This window comes from Rhipicephalus microplus, chromosome 3, assembly GCF_043290135.1.
Source record: "Rhipicephalus microplus isolate Deutch F79 chromosome 3, USDA_Rmic, whole genome shotgun sequence".
Taxonomy (NCBI): Eukaryota; Metazoa; Arthropoda; class Arachnida; order Ixodida; family Ixodidae; genus Rhipicephalus; species Rhipicephalus microplus.
Genome location: NC_134702.1, coordinates 70296145 through 70316912, shown reverse-complemented (window position 1 = coordinate 70316912; position 20768 = coordinate 70296145). Strand labels below are relative to the sequence as shown.

The window sequence follows — 20768 nt, the reverse complement described above, 5'->3', positions numbered from 1 at the left end:
CTTGCTCTGTGATGGAATTACATTTTGACGCACTGTCGGTCGTTTCTTATTCAATTTCAACAAAATTTATAGAAGTGTTCAGTTGAATGTAACACAGACCTACTCGTTCAATCAATCTTATCTCCTACTTAACAGCTCTGGCATGCACTGTTTACAGGCCCCGGTGTCTGTAAAGGCAGCATACCATCAGGTATTGTGTGATGCCTGTAATCAAGTGGCGCCTGAGTTTTCATTCACGTTGTGTTACTAAAGCACCCACTCACAACGTTTTCTTAATATTGTTACGCACAGGGAGAACCAGGACGTATACGGCTGAAGGGGGCCGTTTATTTTGGTCGCGAAGAGAAGCGCCGGAGCGGCCAACAGGTTGATGATCGCAGTCTCGTCGTCTTCTTTCTTCCTCCAGCTTGGGGCAGCCAGCATGTTCACCCATCTTCGTTTTCTTCTAAGGCATGCGTAACATTCCTCCCCTCGCAGACGAAGCCCGCCGGGCGAGGTAACCGATTCACCTTGGTGTGTACAACTTCAGTCGAGCGACATGGACTACTTGGGTTTTAGCGGCTCTTCTACCACTTCTCGTGAGGCGAGCTATTGTGTATGTGGCTTCCGTGATTTTGTCGAGAACGACAAACGGTCCGTCGTATGTGGCCAAGAACTTTTGGCATAACCCGCGTCTTCGTACCGGAGTCCACAGCCATACTAAGTCGCCTGGGTGGTAAGTTACAGGTCGGTGGCGGACGTCATAGCGTACCTTCGATTTTTCCTGTGATGCCAAAGTGCGTAGACGAGCAATACGACGCGCTTATTCTGCAAGGCAGAGGATTTCGGTGACTGAGAGATTCTCGTGCGCCAAGAATGGCAAAACTGTGTCGAGTGTGTGCCGTGGCGGTCGTGCGTACATCAAGAAAAAGGGGCTATAGCCTGTTGTCTCGTGCTTAGCGGTGTTGAACGCGTACGTTATAAATGGTAGCACGTCATCCCAGTTCTTGTGGTCGGATGCCACATACATAGAGAGCATGTTTACAATTGTTCGGTTGGTGCGCTCCGTGAGCCCATTTGTTTGCGGATGGTATGGCGACGAGTGACGAAGGCGGGACTCACTCAATCGAAGCAGCTCTTCTACTATGTCTGCCGTAAATTGTCGCCCACGATCACTGATGATCACCTGAGGTGGGCCATGTCGGAGGATAACGTGCTGCAGCAGGAACACAGAGACGTCGCTGGCAGTTGCGGTTGGTATGGCCGCCATCTCGCAGTAGCGCGTGAGGTAATCGACACATACAATTATCCAGCGATTGCCCTTAGCCGACTTTGGAAAAGGGCCCATGAGGTCAATGCCCACCTGTTGGAAAGGTGTGCTTGGAGGTGGCAAGGGCTGTAGAAGACCAGCCGGAGCAGTAGACGGGCGTTTGTGGCGTTGACACTGTGTGCAGCTGGCCACATACGCCTCGACTGACTGTCGCATTCCTGGCCAATAAAAGCGTTCCTTAGCACGGTAAAGCGTCCACGCAGAACCTAAATGTCCGGACGCAGGATCGTCGTGCATCACACCTAAAATCGCTGTCCGAAGGGTTTCTGGCACTACCAGGAGGAAACGTGCGCCAGTGCTAGAAAAGTTCTTCTTATATAGGAGTCCGTTGCGTACACAGAAATGGCATGCCGTAGGAGCTGTGCAAAGCGATGATAGCCTGGTGTCCTTTCGCTGTTCATCTTTGAAAGTACTGAGGTCGGGAAACTTTGGTGACACAGAAGCTACGAGGTGATCGAGGTGATCGGCGTCACACTCTGTAGTGCTCAGTGGCATACGCGAAAGGCAATCTGCGTCGGCGTGTCGTCGACCACTTTTGTACGAGACTATGAAGTTATACTCTTGGAGCCGAAGTGCCCAGCGCGCTAGACGGCCGCAAGGGTGCCCGAAGGTTGACGAGCCAACACAATGAGTGGTGGTCGGTGACGACTGTAAAAGGGCGTCCGTATAAGTAAGACCGAAACCGCTGAATCGCAAATACTACCGCGAGGCATTCTTGTTCTGTGACAGTGTAATTCTGCTCGGGCCTACTCAAGGAGTGACTTGCGTATGCAATCACGTGCTCGCGGTTACCATAGCGTTGAACTAGGACGGCACCAATTCCTATGCCGCTGGCATCTGTGTGCAGTTCGGTTGGAGCTGATGGGTTGAAGTGTTGCAGAACAGGCCGCGACGTCAGGAGGAACTTCAGTTGACGAAAGGAGGAGTCGCACTCCGGAGTCCACTCGAAGGGAGTATTCTTCCGTAGCAAACATGTCAGCGGATACGCGACATCGGCAAATTTAGGTATAAAGCGGCGAAAATAGGAGCAAAGCCCCAAAAAAACTGCGGAGCTCCTTCACAGAGCGCGGCACATTGAATGCTTCAACGGCTGCTGTCTTCCGGGGATCTGGACGGATGCCCTCCTGATCGACTAGGTGCCCGAGAACAAGGGTTTGTCGGTCTCCGAAGTGGCATTTATTTGAGTTAAGAACAAGGCCAGCGTTTCTTATGCAAGTCAGTACAGTATCCAGACGTGAATTGTGTTCGCTGAAGGTGCGGCCAAAGATGACGACGTCGTCGAGATAGCACATGCAAATGCTCCACTTCAAGACACGAAGAACAGTGTCCATGAATCGCTCGAACGTCGCCGGCGCGTTGCACAGTCCAAATGGCATCACGTTGAATTCAAAAAGGCCGTCAGGTGTTACAAAGGCTGTCTTTTCTTTATCTTCAGGATGCATGGGAATTTGCCAGTAACCCGATCTTAAGTCTACAGAGGAAAAGTAAGAGGCCGAATGCAAACAGTCTATGGCGTCATCAATACGTGGAAGTGGGTACACGTCTTTTTTTGTTACAGCATTCAATCGGCGATAATCGACGCAAAATCTCCAGGATCCGTCTTTCTTTTTAACGAGAATTACTGGAGCTGCCCATGGACTTACCGACTCTTGAATGATACCGTTTTCAATCATTTCGTTCACCTGCTCATTAATAATCCGCCGCTCGGATGGCGAAACACGGTATGGCTTTTGTCTAATCGGATTGGCCAAACCCGTGTTGATAGTGTGACATGTCCGAGAAGCAAAGATTAGGGGCGCTTTGTCTTTCTGCGCAAAGTCGAATGCAGAGACGTGCTTCGAAAGTACATTGACCAATGTTCGGCGTTCACTTGTGCTCAGCGACTTATTCACCATTGACAGAAGAGCCGTTTCGAAACTGTGACTACGATGCTCTTCCGGCGCATCTCTAAGCTCGGTCACCAGTAAGGCCTCGTGTTGTCCCCTCACGACGGCTAACTTTAGACCATCTGGTAACATCACGGGTTATGTAGAGCAATTGACAGCCCATAAACCAGCGCGTCCACGTCTGATCGACACCACACAATGTGGGATCAACACATTCTTTTTCATGCAGTTGGTTTACACAGGTTCTACGTTGGCATCAAAGTTGGCGGAATAGCTATCGCTGCAACCAACAGGTACACGAACGGTTGATAACGGTGGTATGATAGTGTCGCCACAGACACACAATGCCGTCTCACCATCCACAGGGTTTTCCAAGAGTGCTGGCGGAACGTGATCACTCAAGACTATTGTCCCTGTGCGGCAGTCGACAGTCGCACCACACTCCCTCAAAAAGTCCATACCCAAAATAACATCATGTGTCGCCTGCGGAATAATCACGAACTCCGTTGGGATAACGCGGCCTCCGAGAAATACGTTAGCTTGACACACACCAACAGGATGCAGTGCCTCACCACTCACTCCGCAAAACTTCGCAGCTTGATTCCACCTAAATAATACCTTCCGCCCCAAGTTTTCTTTAAAACACACACTCATGACCGAAATGGTTGCCCCCGTATCCACCAAAGCCATCACAGGCACACCGTCAACAAAAACACGTACTTTGTTCTTGAGCATCAACACAGGAGGTATTTCTGATATTAGCACGTCTCCGGCGACCTCACCTCCATCGGCCGCGCTTGCTAGTTTTCCTGTGGCAAAGGAGACGTGTTGCGGCGCCGTGGTGAAGGGGAACGGGGAACACGAGGCGGTGGAGGCGTCAAGCTCCTGTCAGATGTAGGGGAGTGGTTCCGGAAGCTGCGTGTCCAGTAGTCGTCGCGAGGCAGCAAGTGTGTTGCATTAGGGTCGTCGTACGGTCGATCAGACGATCGTGTGAAGTGTTGTGATGGGCCATAGTACGTTGCTCGCGGGTCATCGCGAAGTCGTTCGGAAGGCCGTGCAAAGTGTGGTGGGTAGCCATACCGTGGGGCTACACGTCGATGGTTGCAAAATCGCGAAATATGTCCTGGTACACCACAGGAGTAGCAAGCTGCGAGAGGTCGAAACTCTCTTTGTTCATCGATGAATCGAACATCGTCTTCTCTGGCGGAGTGGGCCGGTTCGTTCCGTATATCATAGGGATAGACCGGGCGTCGCGAAGAAGGCGGACGCTGGGGGCGTCGGTCATGGCGAGGAGCTGGCAACCGTGGTGCTCTCCTTGGCTGTGGGGGTGCGCTGTACTCAACAGCTGCTGCACTAACCATCGATTGCCAAGGGGTCGTAGAAGGCGGCGGCGCAGTCACAGCCTCACGTGGCACATATACCGAATGTTGGTCGTTTACAGACTGGTGATCAACTGCTGAATGCGTCTATTCTCTATAGCGAAAAAGTTCTTCGCGAACAATCTCTCGAATCGTCGAGGACAGGTCTGGACAGGTGCTCGTGTCGATGCTGGCAACCGTTGTAACATTTGTGAGCCGGCCGAACTTTGGAGCGATCCTGCGCATTTCCAGCTGTTCGAAAGTTCGGCAATGCCGAATCACGTCGGACACCGAGCTCAGGTGCTCTTTTCCGATTAGAAAATTATATACATCTTCGGCTATGCCTTTCAGCAAATGCCCTACTTTGTCATCTTCTGACATCTGATCATTGACCACCTTGCAGAGCTTCAGCACATCCTCTATATACGTGGTACATGTCTCACCTGGAAGCTGCGCGCGTTGAGACAATGTCTGCTCTGCCCGCTTCCTTTTGACGATCGAGTCGCCGAAACACGCTTTCAGCTCTGCAACAAAAACGTCCCACGTCGTCAGTGTGTCCTCGTGGTTTTCGTACCACACGAGCGCAGTATCCGTAAGGCAAAAGACCGCATTGCTGAGCTGAGCGGCGGCATCCCAGCCGTTGGACTTGCTGACTCGCTTGTACTGGACGAGCCACGCGTCGACATCCTCTCCCGATTTTCCTCCAAAGGTTGGCGGGACTCGGTAGTAGGACACGGAACCCATTGGAGTTGGCCTTGAAACGTTAGATGGCTGATCTTGGGCCATTACGATCGGCGCAGGCGGGAGTCCAGCAAGGTGGCGGCTGCGGCGTAGTCCAGGTAGTGAAGCTCCCGTCGTTGGGCTTGTCCTACCCAGCACGCTTCCACCAATCTGTTACGCACAGGGAGAACCAGGACGTATACGGCTGAAGGGGGCCGTTTATTTTGGTCGCGAAGAGAAGCGCCGGAGCGGCCAACAGGTTGATGATCGCAGTCTCGTCGTCTTCTTTCTTCCTCCAGCTTGGGGCCGCCAGCATGTTCACCCATCTTCGTTTTCTTCTAAGGCATGCGTAACAATATATACAATCGAAAATTCTTGTAAATGGCGTTTTAGGCAGTATTGAGACTGGTGATAAGACGAGCCGATGTCGACCCGTGTAAGGAGGCGCGTAGCCAGAGGTTTTTTTTTTTTTTGGAGGGGGGGGGGAGCACCACCTTGATTTCGGGAGGACCACTCTCTTAAAATGGCCATTATTCGCTTTCTATGCCATGGCGGAAAAAAATCTCAGCATATACACGAGGTGAACGATGACGAGTGGAGCGAAGCGGATGGACGCGCGGATGAACGGACGGAGAGGTCGACGCACTAAAGCACAGACGGACTGATGGACGCTTCGCCCCACTCGTCATTCATTGATTTATATGTGGAATTTAACGTCCCAAAACCCCCATATGGCTATGATAGACGCCGTAGCGGAGGGCTCCGAAAGCACTCTTCACTTACTCCGTGGATATGAAGTGACACCGTTTTTATTGACATGCAATGCAATGCAACTTGCCACTACTACTACGACGACGACACGTACGACTTACGGTGTAAGGAGCTTCGCCCCTAAAATAATTTCGGAGGGGGGGGGGAGGGGGGAAGGGCCCAGTGTGCCAACCCCTGGCTACGCCCCTGCGTGTAAGTTCTTAAAGTTGACTCGGCCTTACTTTGTTTCTTGCTTTCTTAGTGCTACAGTACTCATTGCCTTGGCCGCTCTCGCCTCCCGAATGAATGGAAAATGGCTTAATTAACAGTTGTGCTCAAACTCGGTGGTGATAATTATATACTTATATACAAGCCTATTGCACTTTTAGGAATCGCATGTAAAATATCCAAATGCATCGCCTCTACTCGCACTTCATTAACCATCGATTGCTCCTTGTCAGTCTGCGCCACTTTCGGTACACGTTAAGCGTGAGTAAATCATTTATTTGCAATCATGATCCGATGTTTCTTCATCAGCGCGTGAATTTCGCTTCGCGATAGTTTTTCGACGATTTCCTAAAGACTTTGGGTAAGTGGTATCTTAACGCTTATAGTGATCTGCAACTTTTATTTCGATAAAAGGGCTACAACTCTTTAAACTACGAACGCCGAAGCGTCCTCGGCTCAGCTCAGCCAGGCGGTCACTTTTCAGCTCTTGTTCCAGTTATGTAAGGACGCCACGAGGCATGGGGCTCAGCAACCTTGATTTTCTTTTTCCGATTGACATGATGGCATATGTGACTTCACTCACGGGCGTCGGCAGGTGGTTGCAAAAGGGGCACTTGCCCCACTCGTATCATACCACCAATTGTCCCCTTCCCGAGCTACATCAGCGACACCTCCCCCTCCCGCCCCAGCTGCGATGCAACACATTCTGCCGACGTAGGTTTGACTTGAACATTCAACCGCGCAAGACCTTCATCAAACACGCTATTGGTGAACGCAATGGTCACTAAAATAACTATTTGCTGGAAAACTGTAAATAACCTCCAAGAAATGCGACAAGCAACTGGAAAATTCGACAAAAAACTAGGCAAAAATACAAACCCAAATACGCATATTATAAGTGGAAATGGCAACTCTGCACTAAATGAGAGTCCGGTCTGGTTTGCGCTGAATTTTCCAAGTACGTTTGGTTCAATCTCAAATGACATGGCACCCTTAAGAATAAAACGTACGCGTTGACAGTGTCTTCGAAATGTATACATTCAATTCCTACCTATAGTTTAATAATCATAGAGGACTCACTAAAACAAGATTTTTTATAAAAATCTTCCCTTCTAAGGCTGCAAAATTCTTATAAAGAAGAATATACTGCACAGGTATTTTCCCAAGCCGTATAACTAGCAGCATAACTAAACGAATATGCATTATACGTGCAGCAATTCATGTAATAAATACCGTGGAGAAACTATTCCATTGCAAAATGAAGTACACGGAACCTGTTCATTTCAAGTTATTTATAAAGAGTGAGTATTCAACTCGACATTCTCAAGTGGTTTCGTTTTCTCTAAAAAACTTACATTTGATTCGCACACATGGTTACCCGTACAGTCCTGTACATTAGCGATGCATTAAAGACGCGCAAATGTCACGCAGGGAAACGTTTACACAAGGACCAACTTTCAGTTTGTTTTATTTTTCTTAGCTATGTGGATCGATGCGTATACCTGTTGCACAAAGGGCACTAGGCACAGGTTACGCGATGCTCCATAGAGAATAAAACGGAAGTGGCGCGACATGTAGAAGTATGTACACAGAAGCTCCTGCTATACAATATACCTCTGTGCCTTGCACACGCGCGAATATTTCGTCAGTGGCGACGCAAAAAGGCGGCCTTTCTTTCTCTCTTCCTTTCCTTCTTTCTTTATTTCTTTCTCTCAGACCTAACGGAACCCTCCTTGCCACATGTATTCGCGTTCTCTCCACAAACGAGACCCACGTATATTTTCGGCGCCCATTACATTTTCCCGTCGACCTTCTCGCCGATAGCAGTAGTAGCACCTGACCTTCAACGAGCTGGACGGTGTCTCTTCCTTCCATTTTTTTTTTCACTTCCTCGTCTCACCTGTTGTTGCCTGGCGAGGGAATCGACCGTCCACGCCCTATACCGGTTCAGTCGTCGCTGGGACACGCGGCAACACAGTTTCCGAGCGGTGAGTGGCTTGCTCATGTTCATATCGGTTCGCATTCGCCAAAAAAAGCGCCCTAATTGTTGTCGTGTTACGTCGGAAAACGATCATGTGATCGCTTTACATCGTTTTGGATGCTGCCGGAAATTTTGACCGCCTTGACGTCTTTGGTGAGCACCTAAACACACGGGCCTCTACAGCATTTCAATATTCATTGGAGTGCGGTCACCGCGGTCGGAATTCGAGCCCTCGACCTTGCAATCAGCAGTGAAGCACCGAAACCACTATGCCGCCACAGCGGGTCACACAAAAAGCGTCCTTGCGATAAAGTTTTTCGTAAGAAAATAGTTCAACCGATCGCGATGCCGGAATATTAGTGAAGCCGGGGAACCAATGGGAAAACGCATTTACGAAAGAGATTTTGAGAGCTTGGCACAACCAATTGAAATAACGAAGCTTCACTTTCGGGAGTTTTCAGTGTCACTGGCCAGCTGCGTTCCCTAGTGTTGTGACCATTACCGGGATTTGCTGGAATTATGTCTAGTGGTGATGTAAGCGTTTCCTTTTTTGTTTGTTGGTTTGTTTGTTTCTTACGCGCGAATATGTGGGCCCTAATTGTCAAACGAAAGATGACGACATCCATCTATTCTCAAGAGTGGTGACATCACAGCTCGTGTTAAGAACATTTTAAGAACCCTGACGTTACAAACTGTTTGTCGATCTACATTTAATTATGTATGTGCGTAACAACTGGTAGTAGGAAGAAATTTTGGTTACTTACGAATTCGGTTTAGGTTTCATACACACTAACAAACACCGGGAAAATTCGATAGTTTGTCTGGCTCTTTTTTTAAGTTTTACGTTATTATATTGTATGTTTGAGAAAGCTCTTATTGTATTTTATGTTTAAGAAAGCTCTTAAGTACTTGTTTTCAATGCGTAAAAAGCAAGCTTGTCTGCGATCTGGAACCCTACTGCCCATAAAAAACACGCAAGAACACGTATACACACGCACACACATGCACACGCAGAAATAGAGAGAGAGAGAGGCAGATAAATAAGGCTGTAGGGCATTACAGCATTGCAACTCAAAAATATCAGTGCGTACTGAGAGGGAATCGCTCTATTGCCTTGTGTCACCAGTGACGAAGGTCAGCTGGCAACTAAATTTGCAGATAAATAAATCTAAAGAAATGCGTCGTATGTTTCTGGTTGATGAAAGAAGAAATCCATTGTAGCCTTATAACCAGCCTGCGATACCACTGCACGCCGGGAGCTTGTAGTACACATAAATTTGTTTTCCTCTTGGATTTAGCAGCCCTCGGTAAATTTTTTGTGACCCAGCACTTCATGTGTTACATTTTAGTCTCTTTGCAACATTTTTATGAGGTAAAATTATTAAAATTACCAATTCAATGAGCAGAAATAGTTTCGTGAGTGATGGCTTAGCGCGTAAGGCACAACGAGGTGCTGGTAAGCCTGAGAGGGCGGCTACAATTTCCGGCCGATCGCATTTTCGGGGGGGGGGGGGGGCGAAATGTCGAAACATGCGCTTGCACTTAGGTTCAAGCGCGCATTAAAGATGCCCAGGTAGCGGAAATTACTTTGTAGACCTTCTACACTATGCATAATTATCATATCACAATATGATCGCGTAAGACGAGATAATTGTTTTAATTTTGCACTGGAGAAGAGAACAATAAACATCTGCTATACCACGTGAATCTGCAACTTATACTTTCAAGACTACAAACTGGTTGTTATAAAAGGCAGTCTTATCTTCCTCGAAGTACTTACCATTGTTGGGCGAGCTGTACACATGTTAGCAGAGAGACATGTGGTATACAGCGTAGCGTCAGTGGCAGATTTGCGACGGCAAGCGAAGGTTATTGGACCATGAACCATCAAAGGATGTGAGAATAACCATGAGTTGTTACAACGCCTAGCTTGCGGGAATTCTTGTGACTCTGTTATGACTCATTTTGCATAAGCTATACTATCAAATAAATAGTGGGAGGTAGCACATTTCACTGTCGGGTTTGTATCTTGCTCTGAGTTGTAAAAAAAAAGAAAGCCTGCTTTTGCTATTTCGATTTCATATCTAAATTCGCCAACCAATTCAGCTCGTGTAGATGTCCACAAACTCATACAGTCCTGTCAGGCTACCCGTTAACGGACAGGATTATTGGGTTAAATTCTGGGATGACACGATTCCCTTCTTTTTTTTTTTCTCTCGTCGTCCGTGAATTCACCGGCATTCACGGATGCCAACTTTCAGGAACACGCTTTCTATGGAGCATGGCATGGAGGCTCGTATTGCCAGTATACTTGCACAGAAGCTAATAGAAGCTAGTCATTGATTCTTCATATAGGCTGCGGCACGTCGTCACAGTATACGTTTGGGAAGAAGGTGTGCGCAACTGGTCAAACATTGTCCGCGAAATGGCTCCATCAATTTGCCGCGGTACACGAGCATTCTTTGCTCGAAGGCAGGTGGTATGATAAAAGACCCACTGCAAAGGCACATAAAACCTCGCTGCGGAATAATGAAAGGTTTCTCGTCGCGAGCGAGGATCGGTTCGTCATAAAAGGGCGCGGCAATAACTTGAATACGGTGGTAAACAAAGGCGCAAGGTCGAAGGTTTGTGTTTGCAAGCGACCGGCCCTGCAGCAGATTACGATTCTCTATCATGGTAATCTTCCTACAGACGCTCGTCTGAACGACCTTGTGCCTAAAAGCTATTCACAAATGCCCGTGGCTGTCAAACATTAGCGGACGCTTTGCGTCGTAAATAATAACGTTTGCGTTCCTCAATGGCCAGTGCGACACTCCTGATTTGTCCCGTTGCCCCAAGGCCGACCATTCTTTCGTGGAAGGAAAACCACCATAACGACCGTGTACCGTGATTGCCGCTCTACAACTAACCTCGCTCTGCTGCCATCTAACAAGGTACACGTTACGGGAAACCAGTATGCAGATAATTAAAGTATATACAGAATTGCCGAGGATGGCCTTCGAGTTCCCGGGGATGTCTTTCCCGCATACCGGTTACATCTGTCGCCCTGTGGTATTCACTCGGCCCATTGTTGAGTGCTCGTGTCCCTATACCCCATCCCACCGAGATTATGTCGTGTGAGATTGTATTCAATGGTACGTAGACGTAGTACATGCTGTGAATGTTGCGTATACGCATGTCGCGTGCTGCCTGCTGTATACCATTGGCATGTACTGTTCGTACGCTTCGCTGACCCGAGACGGGGCGTTTGGGTCAGATAAAAGACCATCGGCAAGGCCGTCGTTGTAGCGTGTACGTGACTGTGGAGAAGAAGTGGCATTCGTCTGCTCCGCGTGCCGAATGGACCAGACAAACGAGGAAGTTGCCCACTGAGGCAGTAGAATGGCAACGTCGCATTGAATACCGTAATGTGGTTATGACGGCGAATTATACGCCTAACACAAGCTGACAAAGATGAAAACTCTTTAATAGGCTAGCGTGTGCCCACGTGAAGGATAAAGCTCTAAAGTGTGTTAATACTCGCTGTACGTGAGAGCGAAGAGATTGAAGTCGAAGGGTTGACTCTGCTCATCTGTGAAAGTCTGTCACTTTCAAAGATTCCACAATAAACTATAGGCTTCTTGTGTCGAGCGCCAAGTCTGATCAGGCACTCTCAATAAATCGAAAGGGTTCCAGTGCGGCTTGCACCGATTGGTTGTCACAAGAGTAACAAAAAGAAAGCATGTGTGAATACACCTATGCATCATACGGTGCATACAAGTCCGATGTGAGCTTTCTAAGACAGGAGAAAACTTTTGATCGATGGCTTTGGCCGAATCTAGTTGTCACTATAGCAGCGATTCAGCTTAGCATTGGCGGAAGAGCTTACAAGTTCTAGACTGTCTACGCATTCTGAGTAAATGGATGACGTTGCACGAGGCTCCAACACACGTGAATATGCGGCTGCGACGTCCACTTACCTCAGAAAACGTCTCGTTGGGCCATGAAGGCTTAACTGATCATTGCTCAGTGTTTAGTGGGTGATGTTTGCAAGGAAGATGTTTGCAATGAATCACTTGCGGTAACTCGTAGGTTGTTGCGAGTCCTTCGCCCTGCGGCACAAATTAAAATTAAGTTCACATTCACGCTGTCGTTCACATGTCTAGTAAAACGAGTTAGTTTAAGGTCTGTATGGTGAACCTTTAACCACTTGAAAATGGTACCCACACATTGAAAATTGGCTTGCGCAACTGTTACGATGGCGATGGTCATCAATCAGTTGTTGCATATGGCGTGTACCACGCATCAACTGTAAAGTGAGAAAACATTAGAATAAACAGAGTTTTTATCAATAGAATCAACAGTCTTCACAGCATAGATAAAAAACCCATCACGGAGACAAAGATATGCGGAAAATATCATGGAACGCGTGACCGGAACCTCAGTATATGCTCACGCGCACGACGCCACAAATTCCGTGAACGTAACACATACGGTCGTATAACGAAAATTGTTGGGGCTCTAAACCCCAGAAACATTATGTGATTATGAAAGACGCCTATAGTGGAGGCTCCTGGAATCTCCGCCACCTGGGGCTGTTTAACGTTCACCTAAACTTACCTACACCTGCAGCCTCAAGCATTTTTCCTCGATCTAAAATACGGTCACCACGGCCACGATCCCATCCTGCGACCTGCAGGTCAGCAGTCAAGAAGCATAACTGCTGATCCCCTACGTCAGGCATGCAGACGCTCCTTGACTGTCAGCAACTGTTATGTGCGTCTGTCTGTTGTTTTTTTCTGTATTTTGTTTTATTCATTTCAGTACTCCCCTTCTCTCCCCAACTAGACGTTCCAACCGATTGCAAAAGCTTCTTTTTGATCACCTATTAGCTGTGGCGCATACCCACTCCAGGCGAAATTCCTCATCGTCGTAAGCTACTGCATGAACGATTGGCATGAAATTCCTTGCAAGTGTTTGGCGTATACAACGCTTCTCAGAAGAATAACAAAAATAGCACAGCGAATGCTGATCTACTACCCAGAAATCATTATTAATACCATAGTAGGTACCCAGCAAGTGTACTTGCAGCAGTTACCCGATGAGTGTTTAGAAAAGACTCTGAAAGGCCGCCCTTCTAGCTTTCGCTGTGACTGTGCTGTGCCTTCCGCGCAGACCTGGCGTGTTTTATTCTTTCGCTTATTATATTTGTTTTAGGGGCGAAGCTCCTTAGGCCATGGGTCGTTCCCTTCTCTGCTGTAGTAGTAGTAGTAGTAATAGTAGTAGTAGTATGTAGCCACTTCTAGTTTATAAGTTACTAGCCACCGCCCGATCTAAAGGGCACAGCCATATCTATCCATCCATCCATCCTTGGGAATGATATAACTAGATGGCATTAGTGGTTTTCACAGCATATTTACGGAGTGAAAGATGATGAGTGGGGCGAATCTTCCGTCCGTCCATCCTTGTGTCCATACGTCCGTTCGTTCGCCCGTACATCCACCCATCCATCCGTACTTCAATGCGTCCGTCCGTGCGTGAGTCCGTCCTTCCGTCTGTCCGTCCAAGCTTCCATCGCTTCATCCGTGCCTCTGTCCATCCGTCCATCTGGTCGCATAGACGGACAGACGGACGCATAGACGGATGGACACACGGACGGACGGACAGACGCTTCGCCCCACCCATCATCATTCACTCCGTGGATATGCTCTGATTTTTTAACTAACAATGTTCTCTAATTCTACTTTCTTCAGCATTGGTAAACAGTGCAATGGCGCCAACTTACGGATACTGGGACCTGCGCGGGCTTGGCCAGCCGATCCGCAACCTGCTCGTCTACAAGGGCGTGCAGTTCGACGACAAGCGTTACAAGTTCGGCGCCGCGCCCGACTACGACCGTGAAGAGTGGCTCAAGGAGAAGTTCACGCTGGGACTCCAATTCCCCAACCTGCCTTACTACATAGACGGTGACGTGAAGATGACGCAGAGCATGGCCATCATCCGTTACCTGGCCAGAAAGCATGACCTCGCGGGAAGGTAAGACGCACAGAAACGAGCACAAAAGAAGTGCAGCTCGTACCGAGTCGCTGAAGGCACAAATAACAGGGATTGACAGTAGAAAGCATAAGACATGCAACATAAGAAGCACTTTATCGAATGGGTCATTATTTCTTACTTTACAGTACACTAAACTTCACAGTCCTTAATGTGGGCACTGCAGAGCTGGTGGGCCCTTAGCTGGTCCTGGGTTGGCTAGGCTTTTACCTTCCCACCTGTCCCTTTCCCACCCTATGCATAGATATGCCTGATCTTTTATTTTTCGGTCTCTGTTTATTTTCATTTATTCATATTTCTCCCCGTGTAGTCGTTCTCCCGCGTTCTATCTTTGCCTTTATTTTTCTCAATTTCTCTTTATTTACATCTTTTTTTCGTCTCTCTCCTGCGCATGTTATTCTGCCCCTCTCTCAGTCACTTCCATTTCCCACCTCCTTGCTCTACTACTGCACTTAGGGCTCCGTGCATTTGGATAAATCCGAAAAGTTCGATAAACATTCAACTGTAAAAATTTTGGCCATTCGGATTGTCAGTTCGGACACGGGAATCTTTGCTCTAGCGTTGAAACAATCGACCGTGTATGGACGCGCTACTCTGAGGCTTATTGTCATGGAAGCTCGGTGCACGAAGTATTCGTGTGCTTCATATTTCAAGCCTCGCACGTGACACTGTACTTCACTAATGTACAAGTTCTCCCGCAGGAACGAGAAAGAGACCCAAGAGCTGGACATGCTCGAACAGCAGGCGCGCGACCTCGCCTGGAACCTGGTGATGGCCGTGCTTTCGCCAACCTACCCCGAGTCTCGTCGCAAGTACGAGGAGAACATGGAGAACGTGCTGAGACCCTGGGACGAACTGCTGCAGGGGAAACTGTGGGTGCTGGGAGACCGGCTCACGTACGTCGACTTCCTGGCGTACGAGGCGCTCGACTGGAACTACGAGCTGAACGCCAGCGTGTTCCAAGGTTTCCCCATACTGGTCGCGTACCTGAAGCGCTTCGAGGAGCTGCCCAACATACGGCAGTACTTCTCGTCCGGAAAGTACAGCAAGTACCCAATGCTGGGGCCCATGGTCAAGTGGGGATTCAAGAAACACTAGCTGTGCCACGCAGTTCCAGCTATGCATGCACTCTCGGCATCCACAGCTTGTACAGTACAGTTCACTGTTAAAGAGAACACTCGAGTGAGCACCCTTCATAGTGCCCGCCCCAGCGGCAAGTTGACGTGAGAACATTCTTGGTACAAGACATTATTCTGTTAAAAAGAGTCGTAACTGTCAATCATCAGTTGTATTATGCTAATCTAAGCCACTGTGCTTGTGCAAGAGAGCAATACCGGGACATGCCTTGCACACAAGTGCTCCCTTTAACGGTGAACCCATCTGTACACCTTGGCACACTGAAGAAGGGCATAAAGCGAACCTTCAAGAGAACCGCTACCCGACATGAACAACTACCGAAGTACTGCCGTCCATGGAACAGGCACAACGAAAGTGAAAATGTCCCCCAACTTCGCTCACCTTCGACGTTCTGCAGGAAAGTCGAAATAATGATACGGAAATCGTCATCACTTTTTTTATCCTCTAATGTATATCAACTCACCTGGCTCGGGCTTTGCGTCTACATTATTTGTATTCATGAGTAATGTTCAAAATAAAGTTATACATTTTAAGTACAAAAAAGGGGGCTATATCAGCCCTCAGAACGCAGTAGCAAGGAAAGCGGCAGCTTATGGGACCATTTTCTTTTGCTGCAGGAGAATATACAGTGGCTGCACCAATCTAACACGTCCAGAGCATGCGACAAGCCAAAGATGACGCACTTCGCCGCAAAGAGCCAGACGAATTTGCAGGGTGCGTGATCGGCTATATATATATATTGTGGTGTACACGTATCCCGAAGGAGTACGGCCACCAGCGTGGGTCCGGTCTTAGCGAGCCGCAGGGCACGCGTTAACCGTCGCCGTGGCGGGAAACACGATACTGCTCAAGTCGCAACACTTTATTGTGGCAACACCAAACGCAGTACAGCCCGTTGCAAAAAGGCGCGGCGGGAAAGCAAGTAGGCTTATCCACGCCACGGGCACAAAGTACTACACAGGGTGCCACGAGCACGTCTCCGCGGTAAAGGTGATCCACGGAGACACCGGGGCAAAGGGCCCGGTTGCTCGAGCGAGGGCAAAGGCGCTCGCGTTGGCTTCGGAGGGAGACGGGTCGGCGTAGCTAGGCCACGCACTAGGACACCGTACTGCCCTTCGGCCGTGAGTACGCAGCGGGGCAACAAAAGGTGAGCGTTCGCATCGGGCGCGAGGCGCCGTCAGCGAAGTCCGACGAGCCCCGAGCGACGGGACTCGACGGACGGAAAAGAATGCGTGGCTGACCGTTTGAAGTCCCGGACTGTACTCACCGCTCCCGACGCAGCGCGCGAAAACCTCTCGGGAGGCTCCCCGCGCGCGGCGCCACAGTCAACATCCGCTACCGGGTGAGGGAGTTAAACGTCACTCCGCCCTTCCCAGCGCGGCTGACGACAAAGGAGGGCAGACATGTCGGGACATGAGAATGGCAGAAAAGGCGGGAAAGCCCGCGCAAAGGCAGCGGGCCAGCCTCAATTCCCACATCCCTCCCTCCTAAATTTGCCCTTTACCGGTCTGCAAAAGGCAGCCGGGCGTCACCCATGCAGTTAAAATGACACTGCTATGAGCGACAGCTAACCTCAGTCCAGCCCTGCTACTGCTGCTAAAAAAATGATTACAAAGGAGAAACATAAACATAAATAACAAAATAAACACATAACACTATAAAACAGTTGCGAAAGGGAGCACAGAAAAGTGGGATTAGTGTTCGTGGTGCTGAAGCGGGAATAGCGTCCACTGCGCGGAGGGGCGGAAAAGGGCGTAACAGTGTCCGCTGGGTGCGATGCCCGAGTGCGAGGTCAGAGGTACGGGAGGAGGCTCACTGATGGCTCGTTGCGGGTTTTGATAAGCAGCGAGTCCGACGAACGCTGCGTCGGCTGTGCTTCGGAGGCCCCGCATTTCTGGCTCGATGATGGAGCTGGGACGTTGCACGAAGCCGGGCCTCTCCAGTGGTCAGGGAGGCCGAACCACAAGTGGCTGCGAGGCGCCCTGGCGTTGGCCGGCAGCATATAGCTGCTTTCAGCTGGCCTCGCGCAGGAGCCATGGTGGGAAAAGGCAGCGTGGCTTCTCCGGCGACGGCCGAGAGCAGAGCACCGCCAGACGGTCTGACGTCAGTGGGTCAATGACCCCCCAGCACCTCCAGCGTCCTCATTGATGGGGGAAGCCATCACGCACTCTTCGCGGGCTCGCACTGAAGCGTCACGCACTTACACACGCACGGAAGCACGCACGCACACACACCGCCGACAGCTGCGCGAGCGTAGGCGCAAAGCGTCCTTCGTCTCTCTCTCTCTCCCGGCAAGCACCGACACTCAAGGTCACACACAGCTCCCTTCGCGGTAGACGAAACGAACGCGAGAAAAAAAGTAAAAACAGAGCAAAATGACACTCAAGATCTGGCAAAAAAAAACACAAAACACAGATAACACTCAATATTAGAAAAAGAAACAAAATACACATGAACACTTGAAAAAAAAAAACACTGGCAGCAGACACGGCGGGGTCAACTTCTTTACGAGAAAAGGCCGTAAAGAAGCTAACCTATACTGAGGCTAGACAGTAATCTGAGGGCCTTCGGTTGCGGAGAAGTCCGCCGTCCGGCGCGAAATCACAAAGGTGACCGCTTCCTCAGATTATACCGGCGTGGGGTCCGAATGCGGTCCGTCGCTCCGGGTGTGCCCGTTGCTTGCGCGAAGTGCCGCAGGGCACTGGCGCGAGCTCGTCAGACCGTGACAAAGGGCTTCAGGTCTGCGATGTGGGCACGGCTGAGTTTTCCCAAAGGGGATCTTTCAGCTAGTACGCGCCACGGACGCTCACTGACAATCGGTTCATAAGACCGGGCGGCTTTCCAACCCTTGGCTCAACCGTTTGTCAGACGTGGCAGGCACGGAATAGCGATAAAAGCCACGCTTCGTGCCGGGCCAGGTCACAACATTGCTCAGTTTGCAAAAACTTTCCAGCCACTCAGGTGACCGGCCATGGATTCGTCGTGAGAGGATCGCAACAGTGCGGCTCTCAGACTTTTGGGCATAACCACCTTAAACGGGTCTATGGACTCGTCGTCAGTGGCTATATACTTCAGCAGGAGCCCGTCATGGTCCAGCAAAATGAATCCGCCGGGGACTCAGCGACACACGCTGTTTCAGCCCCCTAATCGCGCCCGCCGCAGAACAAGCAGCGTAACGGCGCTCCGCGCCTCGTCAAGACGGTTTAACGGCGCCCGCCGCAAAGCAAGCAGCGTATACGGCGCTCCGTCCCTCCGAGACTCGAAACGGATCACTCTGCTGAGCCTTCAGTAGCTCTTCGCTGCCGAAAGCAATTCCCATTCTCCCAAATGGGGGAGTCTGGTATCGCGCCCACTCAGGACCGCAGCAACCGCCGCGCGAGTCGGCGTTACGGGTTCGCTCTCGGCCTCGTGGCCTTCGGAAAGCTCCCCCGCTTCGCGGAGCGCCGCTTACCTGGTTAGCAGCCAAGGTTTGTCCGCATGGGGACTCACCCTTCTCGCCGAATGGCGGCGAAGCTGCTGTTTCGCCCCCGACGCTTGCATGTGCTAAGGCACCGCGAGCGGCCGTCGCACCGAAATCCAGGTTCTCGGCAGACAACAAGGGGCACGAGATAGCGCGTCAGCTACCACGTAGGAGTGTATTCACCACAAAAAAGGGTGACGACACAGGCGAGCGCCGAAGGGCGCCCGTCGATAGAGGCGGTGGCCTCTTGGTGCAACGCGGCATGCCACGAAGCAGACATAACGTTCGGGTAGGGCAAGAGGCCCATTCCGAAGCGACGCGCCATCTCCAAAGGGAGCGGCTAGGCGCCTCGTGTCGTCACCGCAATAGGGGGTGCCGACACGGACGGGTGCAGAAGGGTTCCCGTTCATAGAGGCAATGGCCTCCGTGTGCAACGCGGCATCCGCTAAAAGGGACAGCGGACAAAAGTCCCGCGAAGCAGCCATGTTGCGACGAGCCCGAATCGCGCAGGCGAACTGACTCGCTAAGAGCAGTCAAAAGCTAGAGCTTTTGATACCGCGTTGGGCGCCAGTGTGGTGTACACGTATCCCGAAGGAGTACGGCCACCAGCGTGGGTCCGGTCTTAGCGAGCCGCAGGGCACGCGTCAACCGTCGCCGTGGCGGGAAACACGATACTGCTCAAGTCGCAACACTTTATTGTGGCAACACCAAACGCAGTACAGCCCGTTGCAAAAAAGGCGCGGCGGGAAAGCAAGTAGGCTTATCCACGCCACGGGCACAAAGTACTACACAGGGTGCCACGAGCACGTCTCCGCGGTAAAGGTGATCCACGGAGACACCGGGGCAAAGGGCCCGGTTGCTCGAGCGAGGGCAAAGGCGCTCGCGTTGGCTTCGGAGGGAGACGGGTCGGCGTAGCTAGGCCACGCACTAGGACACCGTACTGCCCTTCAGCCGTGAGTACGCAGCGGGGCAACAAAAGGTGAGCGTTCGCATCGGGCGCGAGGCGCCGTCAGCGAAGTCCGACGAGCCCCGAGCGACGGGACTCGACGGACGGAAAAGAATGCGTGGCTGACCGTTTGAAGTCCCGGACTGTACTCACCGCTCCCGACGCAGCGCGCGAAAACCTCTCGGGAGGCTCCCCGCGCGCGGCGCCACAGTCAACATCCGCTACCGGGTGAGGGAGTTAAACGTCACTCCGCCCTTCCCAGCGCGGCTGACGGCAAAGGAGGGCAGACATGTCGGGACATGAGAATGGCAGAAAAGGCGGGAAAGCCCGCGCAAAGGCAGCGGGCCAGCCTCAATTCCCACAATATATATATATATATATATATATATATATATATATATATATATATATATATATATATATATATATATATATATATATATATATATATATATATATATATATATATATATATATATATATATATACTGCAGTGTATACGCTTAGGGACGTTGCTAAAAACGATGATAGTTGAGGAGCTAATTCATACTTTGAAGGGGAATGACCAGTGGAGCAGTTTCAGTACACGTCACCGAAGTGGAACAGCATCTCGAACGTATATATATATATATATATATATATATATATATATATATATATAAATTAGCTCTTCAACTATCATCGTTTTTACCAACGTCCCTAAGCGTATACACTCGTGTAGAAAGAGCCGCATGACATAAATACCTTATTTCTAGTTATGACGCGCGCCAGAACCGTGACCGATGGCGACAGATGATTGATTTAACGTCCAAAAACCACCATATAATTATGAGAAACGCCGTATAGGAGGGCTCCGGAAATTTCGACCACCTGGGGTTCTTTAACGTGCACTCAAATCTGAGTACACGGGCCTACAACATTCCCGCCTCCATCGAAAATGCAGCCGCCACAACCGGGATT

General features: G+C 50.1%; 1 protein-coding gene across 2 annotated transcripts; it reads left to right on the top strand.

The window, feature by feature from the left end:
• Positions 1–8083: 8083 nt before the first annotated feature.
• Positions 8084–15945, top strand: LOC119173715 (glutathione S-transferase Mu 4). Of its 2 annotated transcripts, none has more exons than XM_037424509.2 (3): positions 8084–8239; positions 13965–14247; positions 14967–15945. In XM_037424509.2, the coding sequence occupies exons 2-3, from the start codon at positions 13982–13984 to the stop codon at positions 15361–15363; spliced, it is 663 nt and encodes a 220-aa protein (XP_037280406.2). In that variant the 5' UTR covers positions 8084–8239; positions 13965–13981; the 3' UTR covers positions 15364–15945. The 2 variants fall into 2 exon arrangements, with proteins under 2 accessions (XP_037280406.2, XP_075745888.1); XM_075889773.1 differs by lacking the exon at positions 8084–8239 and adding an exon at positions 8255–8385.
• Positions 15946–20768: the final 4823 nt, after the last annotated feature.

Bases quoted from the DNA above. Each gene is read 5' to 3' on its own strand.
- LOC119173715 (XM_037424509.2), top strand. From the start codon at position 13,982: ATGGCGCCAACTTACGGATACTGGGACCTGCGCGGGCTTGGCCAGCCG. The intron at 14,248-14,966 runs GTAAGACGCACA...GTTCTCCCGCAG, and splicing joins AAGCATGACCTCGCGGGAAG to GAACGAGAAAGAGACCCAAG.